The sequence below is a fragment of the Cyanistes caeruleus genome, unplaced genomic scaffold (assembly GCF_971803275.1).
Source record: "Cyanistes caeruleus unplaced genomic scaffold, bCyaCae1.hap1.1 HAP1_SCAFFOLD_135, whole genome shotgun sequence".
Taxonomy (NCBI): Eukaryota; Metazoa; Chordata; class Aves; order Passeriformes; family Paridae; genus Cyanistes; species Cyanistes caeruleus.
The window spans coordinates 214,377-227,661 of NW_028255932.1; the positions used below are offsets into that span (position 1 = coordinate 214,377).

At 51.6% G+C, this 13,285-nt stretch overlaps 2 protein-coding genes across 3 annotated transcripts in view; both read right to left on the bottom strand.

Moving 5' to 3' along the window:
- The window catches only part of LOC147645993 (serine/threonine-protein kinase PAK 3-like), a 135,635-nt gene extending 132,724 nt beyond the window's left edge, over window positions 1–2,911 (bottom strand). For both annotated transcript variants that reach the window (XM_086874023.1, XM_086874022.1), the window contains exons 1-3: window positions 2,705–2,911; window positions 1,000–1,037; window positions 426–557 (exon numbers count right to left, since the gene is read on the bottom strand). In XM_086874023.1, the coding sequence (XP_086730149.1) occupies window positions 426–557; window positions 1,000–1,037; window positions 2,705–2,783 (249 nt within the window). In that variant the 5' untranslated portion in view covers window positions 2,784–2,911. The remainder of the gene's footprint in view (window positions 1–425; window positions 558–999; window positions 1,038–2,704) is intronic.
- LOC147645999 (serine/threonine-protein kinase PAK 3-like) overlaps window positions 1–13,285 on the bottom strand; it is a 134,568-nt gene that overhangs the window by 9,699 nt on the left and 111,584 nt on the right. The window lies entirely within an intron of this gene.

Below are 13,285 nucleotides of genomic sequence, written 5' to 3' on the forward strand. Positions count from 1 at the left end.
CAGCTTATCAAAAGCCAAAAGACAGGTGGCCTAAAAGACTCTGCAGAAGTGAAGAATTACTCCAGAAAACTGCAGAACACTTCTCCAGGTCATCCTGAGGTTTCCAAAAAGAGACAGCAAACAAAGCAAGCCCTGTGAGCCCCAGAAATGCCATGTGAGCCCTTGGCCATGGCTTGGCAGAAGCCAAGAGACAGAGCTTCCCTGAGCCAAGCAGCCAGCTGCTCACCCGCAGGCAGCAGCGCTTTGGGGCCTCAGCACGACGGCTCAAAGCCCAATTTCCAGCTGCCACGGGATGGGGGAATGGCTGGGTGCTGGCAGGACTCCAGCACTCAGCATCCTCAGCCAGCAACAGCAAGTGCTGGCTGCTCAGAAACTTGCAGCTCTGCCTTGCACTAAAGACAGCAGCACCCAGCACTGGCACTTACTGTCTGGGCATGGTCAGGCTGGGCTGTGACCACAGCTGGAGGCTCGTGCTCCTTTTGCTCATTTTGCTCCTCTTTGGCCTCTTCTCCAGGAGCAGAGGGAGCCACAGCAGAGTCTGCTCTTGCTTCTGGGCTCTGTGGACAGATGGTGGAGTTAGGGACAGGCAGCTCCCTATCATTTAGAACCTTATTTCTCTTCAGCTCGATTTCTACAACCAGCTCTACCAAGCACAAATCATCAGCTTTGATAGCAATGGGATTCTGAGTCTCTCCAACTAAATTAAAATGGGTTAATTCAGCCAGGCTGCAAATAGTTCTGAATTAGAGAGTTCACCCTGGCTACTATCAGCAAGCAACGTTCTCTCTGCAAATCTGAGCTTTGAGTTCTTTTAAAGCTCTGCAATGAAAATTAGGAAATAGCCAACAATGCCTTTGCTATTGCTGTTTTAAACATGGAAATGGATCTTCTTTCAGCCCACCCAGCTGGCCCTCTGCACTCTACTGCCACAGGCCAAGCTCACAGTTCCCTGCACAATTCTGAAACACCAGGAACATCAAATGTTCCTTTCTGACTCACCTCAGGATCGGCACCTCTGAACACACGGCTCAGATGACCTGCAGTGGGCAAGGAAAAGGAACCAAATTCTTTGAGAAAACTGGAGAGAACCGTGGCCTATTTAGAACAGCATCTGAGAAGATCTCCCAGTCTACATTTTCAAAGGTGTCCTGCTTGACTGGTGTGGTTTAAAGCAACAACTTCAAAAAAATCACTAGAAAAGTTACTTGTATCTTGCAGTGAGATATGGATTAGAACAAGAGCAAAACAGGCTTAAAACTTAAATGGAATAAAGAAAGTTCATTAACAAAAACTACAAGAATAAGAAACCAGAATAAAACTTCCAGAACAACCCTTCTCTCCCCCACTACCCAACCATTCCCTTGTTTACATGACAACATAGAGACAAAAATACTTTGGAACTTTGGTGTTTACAACAGTCCCAATTCCTGCTGGAGTCTTTTCATCAGTCTTTGTAGAGAAACAAAAGTCTTCTTCTGCTATCTATGGAGTTTTTCACAAGAAAACTATTTTTCTTCATAGCTTTCTATTTCTCTGATGCCAGCTGTCAGGAAATCTGCCATCAGTTATCTCCTCCCATTTCCCATCACTCTGAGGTGTGTTATGGGTCATGAGTCTAGGGATGTCATTTTTAAGAATGAGTTATTCAAAGACAAAAGTTCTCTTTATCTGTTTTTCTGAGCCCCCCTGGAAACAGAAGTTTTCTTTTTGCTTCTTAAAAGCCCAAATCTTCAACTCTTACTTCTCCCCCTCTGTTCCAGCATCTCACAGTGTCACAACTACTTCATCATTTGCTCAAAATCCTCACTTGGAAACACTCCATTCCTCCCAATATACTCTGTCATGAATTAAAGGAGGTTTTATTCAGAAAACTACTGTCCATCTCCATAGCTTTAACAGAAAAATATTTCAGCTTATTAAAAGCATCTCCTTCTTCCTCTTCCCCCTCTAAATTTATTTTTTTTCATCACTGTCTTTGATGGGCTGATGGTTGATCACTCCCTCTCTCTCTCTCTCTGGAAAAAAAGGATTAATCTGCATGTCTCATGCAGGCAGTAAAAGAGTTAAAATCTTGCCAAAGGTGCAGATGTTGATGGTGTCAGGTTTCAGTTCAGTGGCAGAAACTGCAAACCAAGTCAGGCTGGCCGGCTCCGTTTCTCCCCCCACCCCGCCCTCTGCAGCCTTGTCCGGCCTGGAGGGGGGGAGGAGGCCGAGACAGAGCCCTGTGACCTCGTCAGAAGCCAGAAACCAAAGAGAGCAAGAAATTCCCGGCCTCACATCTTCAGGTGGTGTTCACAGGTTGATCTCACTTCTCAATAGTTAAAACCGCTGCCAATTCTCACCCATGGCCAGGAATTAGTCAGGAGAAAAAACTCCCATCAGCCTCCAGCAGTTTCAACTTCCCGAGCTCTCAGAGCTATCTTAAAAGTAAAGTCACCCCAAGAGATTGAGCCAGCAAAGTGAGGAAATGACAGACTCTGCTGCCACAGGCTCTCCCGTGGAGGGAACAGAATCCCTGCAAATGCTGCCCGCAGCCCCCTGGCTACAGACACCCCGTGTTTTGCTGAAGGTGTTGACAGGAGCTTGACCAAACCAGGGGCATCCTCATGGTCTTTGTGTTTCAATAGCAACCCGGTCACTAAGAAAGAGCAGGGAGACCTACAAAAGCCAGCTCAGGTTCCAGACAGGGAAAACCTCTACTTACGTGCCAGGTTGGTGAGGTAATATCCAGAATATCCGATGACATAGATGGTGCAAACGGCAGCAGCGAGCTGCTCCATCATTTTTGCCAGTTTGCACACTCTGCTCCACCACAAAAACAAACACGGCTCCTGTCAGTGTGCAGCTGCCCACTGACAAACGCCTCAAGCAGGAGGATGCTCCTGCACTGAGCAAGCCCAAGAGCTGCTCTGAGCCTGAGGCCTTCCGTGCACCAAGGCAACCTTGGGATGTCACCACGACAAGGTGGCATCCATGCCCTGACATCACAAAGCCAATGCTCTGCGCTGCTCTGGGAATTGATGCAGAGCAACCCAACCTTCCCTACAGCAAACACAAAATTGCCTGGCAGGTTCTCCTCTGTCACAAAGGGTCACAAATCCTTTGGTGGGCTGTGGGAAATGGAAAGACAGAAACTTCCACAGATACTGAAGGGTTTGATTGACAGCCTTGGAAGGAGCTTGGGTTCATGCAATGCTAAAGGTTCACAGACGTTGAGTCGAGAATTCATAAGCTTATGTTCCTATAGCTGCAAGTAAGAATATGCCATAAGCAAATAAAAAACTGCATTGAGTGAGATGGTGGAGAGTTTTCAACTGTAATTGTGTGATTTTATAGAGTAAGCTATGAATCTAAATATTATCCTAAGAAGCACATGTGTGTAGGTGAGCTAGCAGTCTATTGGGTGAAAAGCAGACACAGTGCAGCAGAACTTGGCAAAGGTGAATGGTGATTAAGTAATAATAAACCTCTTCAATTTAGTGCATTAGCCAAAAAACTCAAATTAGCGAAGCTAAGGCACTGCACCAGGCTGAAGCTGAGGATCCCCAGCCAAGCTCAGAGGGAGGAGAACACAGCATTTGTGGGATCCTTTCCAGTCTGACTTGCTTTAGCTGGAGCCTGGGGGAGGAGAGAGCAGGAGAAGGGTTGGCTGAGTCCTCTCCCCTCTGCCTTGCCCTTCTCTGCTGGATCCTCAGTTCATCGCACACCCACCCCAAGACTCCATCCCCATCCTACTGGTGCTGACGGGATTAAAGGAGATAAAGAGGAGATTAAAAAGATAGAGAGGAGAGAAAAGGAGAAGTTTAAATGCAGTTTAAATATGAAAGAAATGCATATGTTAGTGACTGCTGAGAGTTGAAAGGGAGCTGAAGGGTTTGGGAAGGGCCAGGAGCCCATGAAGGGCTCAGGAGCTGCTGCTGCCGGGAGGGAGGAAATGCACCAATGGCTCCCAGCAGAGTCTGTGCTTTGAGGCTCTTTCCCAAACAGCTGCAGGAGGGAAAGCAGCTGAGTTTGGAGGAAGAGTTTTCTGCTGAGGTTTCCTGTTTGGAGCTGTCACAAGCTTGAGCTGCTCAAGGGAAACGCGGCTCTGCTTCCAGCAGGGCCCAACTGCCCGGGAGCACAACTTGGTTCCCTGGCCCTGAGCCAACGGGCAGCAGCAGCTTCTGTTCCTTCCTGGCTCTTGTGTCATTTCCAGCAGCACAAGACACACCAATAAATGCTCCTCCAGAACATGCCATGAGAAACACAACCTGATTTCATGGCATGAAGGAGCTCTGACAGTCCCACGGGCTCAGGGTTGTTTGTCAGTGAACAGAGCAGGGAAAAGCACAGACACATTCCCTGCACAGGGAATTCACAGGAGGAAAGTGCAGGGCTGGAGGATGTGCTTGGATACAACGTTCCCATGGCAGTTTTGGGGATAAAATCGTCAGGAGAGAGAAAAGAAAAAGTGCTACCAAGGGTGGGCTGGGGAGGGCTGGTGCTTCCCAGGAGGCTCCCAAAGCTCAAGAGGACAAAGCCCAGACCTTGTCCAAGCTGCGAGCTGGGTCTGAGCCAGAAACCAGGGGGTGGCAGAGACATTGCTGCTGAAGGGCTTCAGATTGCCAAAGCTAAAGTGTCCAGGATCAAGGAACAACTTGAGGTTACAGAAGTCTCAGTGCCCACGTTCCATCCCCTCATTTCAAGCTGAAAGCGGAGCTCCCCTTGTGATTCTGCTTTTTAATAAAGAATGTCAAACTTCAACAAAATTCCCTTAGAAAGACCCCATGAAGGTTCACACTGTGAGAGCTCACTCGAGGCAGCCCCAACTCCTGCCCTGGTTCAGTCCCTGTCAAGCCCACTGTGCTTTCCAGCTGCTTTGCTCCAGCTCCTCCCAAATCACCACGAATTCCACTGAACTGAAACAAATCCAAATCCTCGTGGGTCGGGACAAGGGCAGGGAGAGGTCACTCAGGGATCACCATCAGGGGCACAACAGCCCGACATGGGGAAATGCACTGAACTTAGGACTGAGCAAATCAGACCAGGAGAATGAGGATTAAAATCAGTCTTGAGAAACACCTCCTCCTGCTCCTGAACTTTTCTGTCCGGGCCGCTGCTCGCGGGGCACAGAGAGGGGCCCGGCCGTGTCCCTCCAAACCTCCCTGGGAATCACCCCAGAGCCCTCAGCCTTCCGTGTGCCCATCCCCGGGGCCCCTTGTCCCTCCCAGTGGCTCCCGTGGCTCTCCCAGTCCAGCCCAGCCTCTCCCAGTCCATCCCAGCCTCTCCCAGTCCATCCCAGTCACTCCCAGTGACCCCGCCTGTCCATCTCGCCCCTCCGTGGATCTGCCGCCCCTAAGCCAATCAGAGCGCACCTTTCTGATGACTCATCAGTTTCCGGGCAGATCCACAGAGCCGAGAGCCCCGCGCTGGTCTCGGCCGCCCAGTGCCGCGCACTTCATTCCCAGTCCCGCCCAGTGCCACCACAGTCCCTCCCAGTGCCACCACAGTCCCGCCCAGTGCCACCACAGTCCCGCCCAGTGCCACCACAGTCCCGCTCAGTGCCACCGCAGTCCCTCCCAGAGGCCGGGGAGTCTCTCCCACTCCTTTTAGCCCATTCCCAGTCCATTTCGAATTCATTCCTCCTTCCACTTCCAGACATCTGCGCCTTCATCCAGTGTCCCAGTATCCACTCTCATCTCTTTCAGCGCCTCCCCAGTCCCTGACAGCCTGTTCCCGGTCCCACCCGACCCCACACCACTCCTCTCCCATCTCTCCCAGTTACCCCCCAAGTTCATCCCAGTCTGTCCCCGCTGATCCCCAGTGCCCATCCCAGCGTGTCCATCTCGCTGGTGCCCTCCAGCTCCCAGCCCGGCCCCGGCCGCCTGCTCTGCTCCCGGATGGATTTCTCCCCTGCCCACATCCAGCTGAGCTGCTCCCAGGGCCAGCAGCAGCTCTCGGGCCACGTGCTGGCCACTGCCGTGCTCCCCAGCGGGGACTGCAGCCAGCAGCTCCTGGTGCTGCTGGAAACCGCCCCCGGCAATGCGGGCTCAGCTCCAGCTGCCAGGTGGAGCACGGCAGCCTGGAGCACCCCCTGAGCCGGCACTGGGGCACGGCCCGGCCCCCACAGCGCCGGGGGCAGCGGGGGAGACACTGGGGGGGCCCAGAGGGGGATTGGGGTGTGCTGGGAGGAACTGGGAGGGAGTTTGAGACAGACTGGTTTAAACTGGGAGAGGGGTTTGGGGGTCAAGAATGGCTGGGAAGGGGTTTGAAGGATGCTGAGGAGGGTGAGATGGGGTTCTGGCGTTCCTGGTGGAAACTGGGAGGGAGTTTGGGGGTGCTGGGTGTCACAGGGAGGGATTTGAGCGAGCCTGGAGGAGCTGGAAGGAGATTGGAAAGCAGGGATTGGGATGAGGTTGGTTGTGCTGGGAAGAGACTGGGAGGAGTCTTGATGAGTCCTGGTGGGGCTGGGAAGGGACTGGGAGAGGGTTTGGGGGTCCAGGGGCAATGGGGAGAAATCGGGAGGGGGCTGTGGGATCCTGAGAGGAACAGGAGGGGCTCTGGTGGATCCTGGGGAAGCTGGGAAGAGACTGGGAGCGATTTACCAAAATAGCGATATTGATCCGCTGTTGCTGCCCGCTCGCCCCTTCACGCCTCGGCTAGTTCTGGCCGACGGCAGCGGCAGGAGTGGGGAACCAGGCGAGCACTGCGTGGCTCAACCTGGAACCTCCAGAGCTCCTCTGCGCTCTGGCGTTATAGCTCACAGGGCGACACGGGTTGTGGCGAAGGGAGAAAGAGTGCTCAGGCTCTCCCAATTTCCCAGGACCAAGTTTATTCCAACAGGTGTAGGGGAAGGAGACAAGGTACGGGCCGGAATTGAAGGGAAGAGGTCTGAGCCGAGAACACTGGGCACCGCCCTGCGCCAGGTTTAAGGACTGTGGGCGGCCCATACAGCGACCAATGGGACAGCAGCAGGGGAGGAGTTGTGGGTGGGGATTACAATACGCAGAACCAATGGCAGGGACCCGGGGGAGGGAAGGCAGTTGTACAATCAATAGGGCGTAAAGGAAGGCATGATAGGCAGGGAAAGAACTGGAACAAAAGGTGGGGTTTACATAGATTGATAGGACTCGGGGGCAGGATTGGGGTGATGGATGGGGAACAATCTGGAAAAAGGGAAGGGTTTACAATGATGGGCAACTGGGGACAAACCATTTTGGATAACGGGGGAGCAACTGGGATAAACCAACTCTGAACTTAATAAAAGTAAACAAATTGGCGGCAACAATCCAGTATCAACATCAATCTGTTAATGGACAAAAATCCTCTCCAACAGTTTAAAGTTACAAAGTGGATGTTTAATCACAGCACTGGGAGAGTGCAGGAGTCATCCCCTTAATATGCACTGCAAATTGAAAAAAGATTCCAGTGTCTATTTACAGAAGTCTTGAATATCCAAAATATTAATACATATTAATACTAATACATATTCCTAATGCTTAACACCTCCCATGCTCCACTTCAGACTAAAATTCATGGTAATGAGTTTAAAACGTCACTATGCCTGCGTGGTTAACTCCGTAATTTGAGGAGGGGGTAGTTTTGGCGAGGAGGAGTTATCAAGAGATGAAGGAAAACTGTTCTTCCTCACTCTCACCTTTCTACCTTTACAATGGTTGACATTACAAAGGACATTTGGTACAACTCCAGTTTCCTCCCTTGTGACATTTAAATGGGTTTCCAGATGTAAGGTCTGTGATCTTCCTGAACCCGTTTATCAGTTTCTCTTTTCTCATGATAAGCACAGCTGAACAAACATACAATGACAAGTAATTTTTTACCTAAGTCCAAGACTCATTATCTCAAATCCTGCTTCTCACTTCATCATCAACTCAAACTAGTTCCACAAAGGCCTATCTCTAGCTAAGATCTCTAATTTTTCTACAATACATAATTATTTAAAATTAGTGACCCCAAAGGATGTTTCAGAATGTCCTGGGTGGGCTGGGGGACACTGGGAGGGTGCTTGGAGGGGCTTGGGGTGTCTCTGAGAGGTTCTGGAGGTCCTGACCTTTGCAGACCCCCCAGAGATGCCGTCAAACACTGCCCACAGCAAGATGCTGACGGGAATTGGAGTCTCCGTGTTGGGCTTTGTCTTCCTGGCACTGGGGCTCGGCTTCTACCTGAGCAAAAATGTGAGAGGGGGTCCTTAGGTTGGGATATCGCCTCCCCCAGAGTGTGTGTGCTCTCCTCAGGGACCCCAAGCCTGGTGTCACACCCTTTTCTTTGTCCACAGAGCTCCTGAAGCAGCGGCAAAAGGTTCTCCAGGATTGAAAGTTAACAAATCCACTCTCCCCAAGGAATTCCCATTGTTGGTCTGTGTCCTGATGGATTTTCATTCCCCTGATTTCATCCAGGTGCCCACAGGGAGCCAGGAAGATGTGGAGCCTCCCAGCCAGGTGTCTTCCCAACACGCATCACCAGGACCACGGATCACCAGGGCTCTGCCCAACGGGGGTCACTGGGGATCATCCAACGCCCATCCTCCCATGGGGGATGGAGCTGGAGCAGCGCACGAAGCTCTTCCCACACTCAGGGCACTCACAGGGCTTCCCTTACTGGTGACTCCGTTGGTGTTGGGTCAAGTGAGAGCTCCCGGAGAAGCTCTTCCCACACTGGGGACACTCGAAGGGCCTCTCCCCAGTGTGGATGCGCTGGTGTGCCCTCAGGGCAGCGCTCCACCCAAAGCTCTTCCCACATTCCAAGCAGGTGTAGGGCCGTTCCCCAGTGTGGATCACCTGGTGTCTCATCAGGTTAGAGGTATCTCTGAAGCTCTTCCCACATTTCCCACACTCATAGGGCTTTTTCCCAGTGTGGATCCTCTGGTGCTGGAGCAGCTCAGAGCTCTTTCTGAAGCCCTTCCCACATTCCAAACACTTGTGGGGCTTCTCCCCCAGCTCTGAGCTCCGGCTGGATCTCTGGCCGTGTTCCTGGCACTGGGGGGATCTTTCCTCCTCGCAGCTCCCTGGACTGGGTTTGCAGCCCCTCCTCATGCAGGATCTCTGAGGCTTTTTCTCCTCCTCTTCCATCTGGACACAGCTTGGGAATGAAAATTCCTGGTTAGGAGGAAAAGGAGAGGAGAGCGCCTTGGACTGGGGGTTCCTCCATGCCCAAGTTCATCTCAGGAAGTCATTTGGCATCTTGTGTCTGTAACAAACCAAAACATCAAGATTCAGCCGAGACATCAAAACAAAGATCAGAAACTACCCAAACACCAAATTCAGGAAAAACCCCCTCCAGAATACAAAGATTCAGCCCCTGCAAAAAAACAAAGCACCAACATTTAGCCCAATAAAGTTCAGAAACACCAAGATTCAGCCCCATCAAAATCGTGGATCCCCTCCCCAGTCACCTCCAGGGCAACACTCCTGGGACTGCACATACAGGGAGGGTGGAACCTTGTGCTGCTTCCTCTTCCTGCTCCTCCTCCTCATGTGTTCCTACTCTTCCTCACACTCTGCTTCCTCCTACTATTTCTCCTCCTGAATAATCCCACCTTTTCCTCCCACATGAATCCTTTGACCATTTTGTTCTTCAACCCCGCTTCTCCTTCCCTTCTCCTCCTGCCCCCAGGCCCAGCACCCACTGCCGCCTCCCTCTTCCCCCCCAGTCCCACAGCATCCCACCGCAGGGGCACGGATGCAGCTGGGCCAGCTCGGCCTGGGGCAGCGCTGGGCTCTCGGCCGCTTCCGCCCGCACTCGCTCCCCACTGCAGCCGCTCCCGCCACCACAGCGCGGGGGGGCCCGGCCTTGGCGCTCCCCCCTCCCACCTCCCCAAATTTCCCTCCAGGGGGGCGCCAAGGCCCAGGGAGGCACAGGTGGGGTCCAGGTAAGACCATTGAGGGAAGAAAATGGAATGTTAGAAGGGCATCCTGGACAAAGGGATGATGACCCCAAAATCTCTCTCAAGGGTCCCTTGGGAGCATGTGGAGGTCGTTTGCACATTGTCCCAGAGCTAACTAGGGATATGGACACCCACAGGGGCAAGAAGGGAAGTCCAGAAGGGATTCAGACAACAGGGGATGGATGGTGTTGGTGTGCTGGGAAGGGATTGGCTGAAGGGGAGTATGCAGGAATGTGCTTAAGGCAAGAAGCAGCAGGAGGAATCCATGGGGTAAGAAAAAGGATGATGGAAAAGAGGAGGAAGAAAAAAATACTGAGGACTGGGATGTTTTTCAGAAGACTCTTATCCGCAGAAATTGCCAGGTGACTCAGATCCTTTGTATCCCAGTTTCCAGGAGAGGAAAACAAGGAGGTGAGGATTTCAGGGGGTTTCTCTGAGCTGGGAGCGGCAGGAGCGGGCGCAGAGCTGCGGCACCGGGAGCACGGGCTGGGGGCCTGTGGGGAGCTGTGGGGCCGGGCCGGGGCTGTGGGGCAGCCGGGGCTCAGCGCCGGGCGCTGCCTGAGCCCAGCACCCCCTGGGCAGGGCCGGCAGTGGCCCCCGGCCCCCAGGAGGCTGCGGGACGCCCCGGCCGCTGCCCGGCCCCGTGGAGCTGCCGGCCCTGCCCGCCTGGGGGGCCGCCTTTGGACACTGCGGCAGGACAGGGACCGGCTCTGGGATACGGGCTGGGGAGGGGAGCCTCAGCACAGCCAGCACGAGGAAGGAACAGCTCACAAATGGTGATTAGACCTGCAAGGATCAAGATCAAATATCTGGCAGAGCCTAGGCTGAAGTCAACCCACAAGTGTGGGCAGCCCCAGGGAAATTGGCAAAATTAGATATGGAGCCTCTCCACATCTCCCTGAAGCAACCAGGACAAGAGGTGTCCAAAAGCAATCCCCTGTTCCAAGGGAGGGAAGGAAGGGCTCACAGCCTGTCTGGGAGTCCTGCTCAAGGCACGGCTTGGGCAGCCAGGGATGGCTCCCTAGAATGCTCCTATCCTGCCAAACAAGAAATCCAATGGAATCCACAGAATGCTGCAGGACCCAAGAAGAAGAAATGAGATGATGAAACCGAGGCACCCCACACTCTCAGATCCTTACACCAGCCTCAACCAGGTGCCCTCCTCACACTGCTGCCATTCAGAGCTTGATGCAAAAGATGCTTTCTGGGGATCTGCCCACTTCCAGAGGATGCAAACACAATTCTGCCTTGGGCTGGCAACAAGAGCTAGAAGGGAAAATGCTCAAGACATGGACGGTCCTTCTGCAGGGATGCACGGAAGCACCGGCCTGATTGGGGCAAGCCTTGCAGGAAATATCAAAGGAATTGACCTCACCCCCAGGGACTGGCTTAATGCAGGATGTGGATGACTTGCTCCAGTCAGAAAAACAAGGAGAAGAGGTAGAGGAAGCCTCTGTGAAATGGCTTCATTTTCAGGCTAAAAAGCAGCTTTGAGTATCTGGAAAAAAATGGCAAACGGTAGAAAAAATGGTTAAATATTTGGGACCTATTTTAACTGAAGCTTTGTCTTGTATTGACCCTGAGAGGGTTCAGGGAATCTCAGAAAAAATGTTTCCCTGGACTAAAAAGGAGCTGCAGCAATTCTTAGGATTAACAGGGAATTGCAGGAGCTGGATTGAGGATTCTCTCTTCTAGCCAGAATATTCTGTGAATTTTTTACCCCCAGATAGTCTCAATGTTATGGGGTAGACATAAGAAAGAGAACAAAACTTAACAAAATGAAAAAAATAAAATGATTGATGCCCCAGCCATGGCTCTTCCAGACTCAGAAATCTGGATTGGAAGGGAATATTAAACAGGCCACCCCTGAGCCTGCACTGAAGGCAACGCAGCAGCAGCCAGGGCTCCCCAGCGGGGGAAGCCCCTGCGCCTGCCCACAGATCCTCTGCTCAAATCCTCGGCCTGGCCACCCTCCTTTGCCATCTCCAGCCACTGCGGGACAATCCTTGCTCTCACTCTTGCAGCTTCAGGCCTTTCTGTGCCTGCCCTCGCCACAGCTGCTGGGGAAGGCACCGGGACAATTCCACTCTGCCTCTCAATTACACTCACACTCTGCCCTGCCTGGGATTAGCTGCTGGCAAAACAGACCAACTTGAAAATGGCTTCAAATCTTATTTCTCTAAAGGAACTTGGTTTGCCTTTGCCTTGGGGAAAGGAATTTTAATGTTTCTTTTCCAGCACTCAGCAGAGATGAAATTAACATCTCAACAGACTGGGAATAGCCCGAAAGATTCCCACCAAGATAACAACCATCAACAAAACATCAACACCCAGCAGCAAACATCAACCAACACCTACCCCAGACACTGCCCCAGGCACAGCTGGAGACACCTGGTCTGGAAAAGGCTGAGCAGGAAATCCAGGAGTGCCCACCTAATTCCCATCACAGGCACAGAAATCCGGCTGCAACAGGAAACCAAATCCTAACAACTCCACACCTTCAAACCAATGAACAATAAACCAAGGGATTTCTATGGGGTCAGAGTGTATGAATTTAGGAAAAATCTAGTCAAACTCATGTGTCATGGAATGATTTTCTCTGCACACCCAGCCTAAGTGTGGATTTAATGATTTCTTTTGCACATCCTGGCCAGAATCACGTTGTGCCTTGACTCTCTAGCACTAAAGACATTGTGGGAGAGTTTTTGATTTTTGCAAAGTTTCAGTGAAAGGATTACAGCATTAGATTTTTTATTTTCTTGTAATAATCCTGATTTTATATTGTCAGTTCAGTTTGGGCCAGGGTAGGGAGAATCAATTTTTAGGCCGAGAGAGAAGTAGGAAAAATTCAATTGCCTTGAAAATGTTTTGGGAATGTTTGTGCCTGGCTCATAGTTACGGCAAAAATTTTATATGGGTTTTTGGATGTTCACTTGTAGGCTGTTTCTCAAAACCAGAAAAGCTTTAAAGGTGACCCTTTATCTCATAAACACTTACTAGAGTACTGTTAAAAAAATAAACCAAAACAAAAAACAACCACATTGTGGCACTGGCAAATGTGAGTCATCCCATGACTGCCCAGGAAGAGAAGCTTTGTTCCAGGCAGCCAGGAAAGGAGCTTTAGAAATGCAAATGAACACTGATGGCCCAAAGCTGTCACTGTCCATGTTATATAGGGTGGATCAGACCACTGGGGTTTATTTGCTACCCCAAGTTCAGGGAAATCAGTTGGGAATCCAAGTACGTGATGATTTAATGAGAGAAAAGCTGACAATTGATGCAGCCCTGGCTAAAGGGAGCGCCCAGAAATGGGGAAAAGATGAACGGCCACCAGAACAAATCCTGCAACACCATGGACCAGACCCTGGGAACCCTGATGAATTCATAGCAGGTACCAGAGAA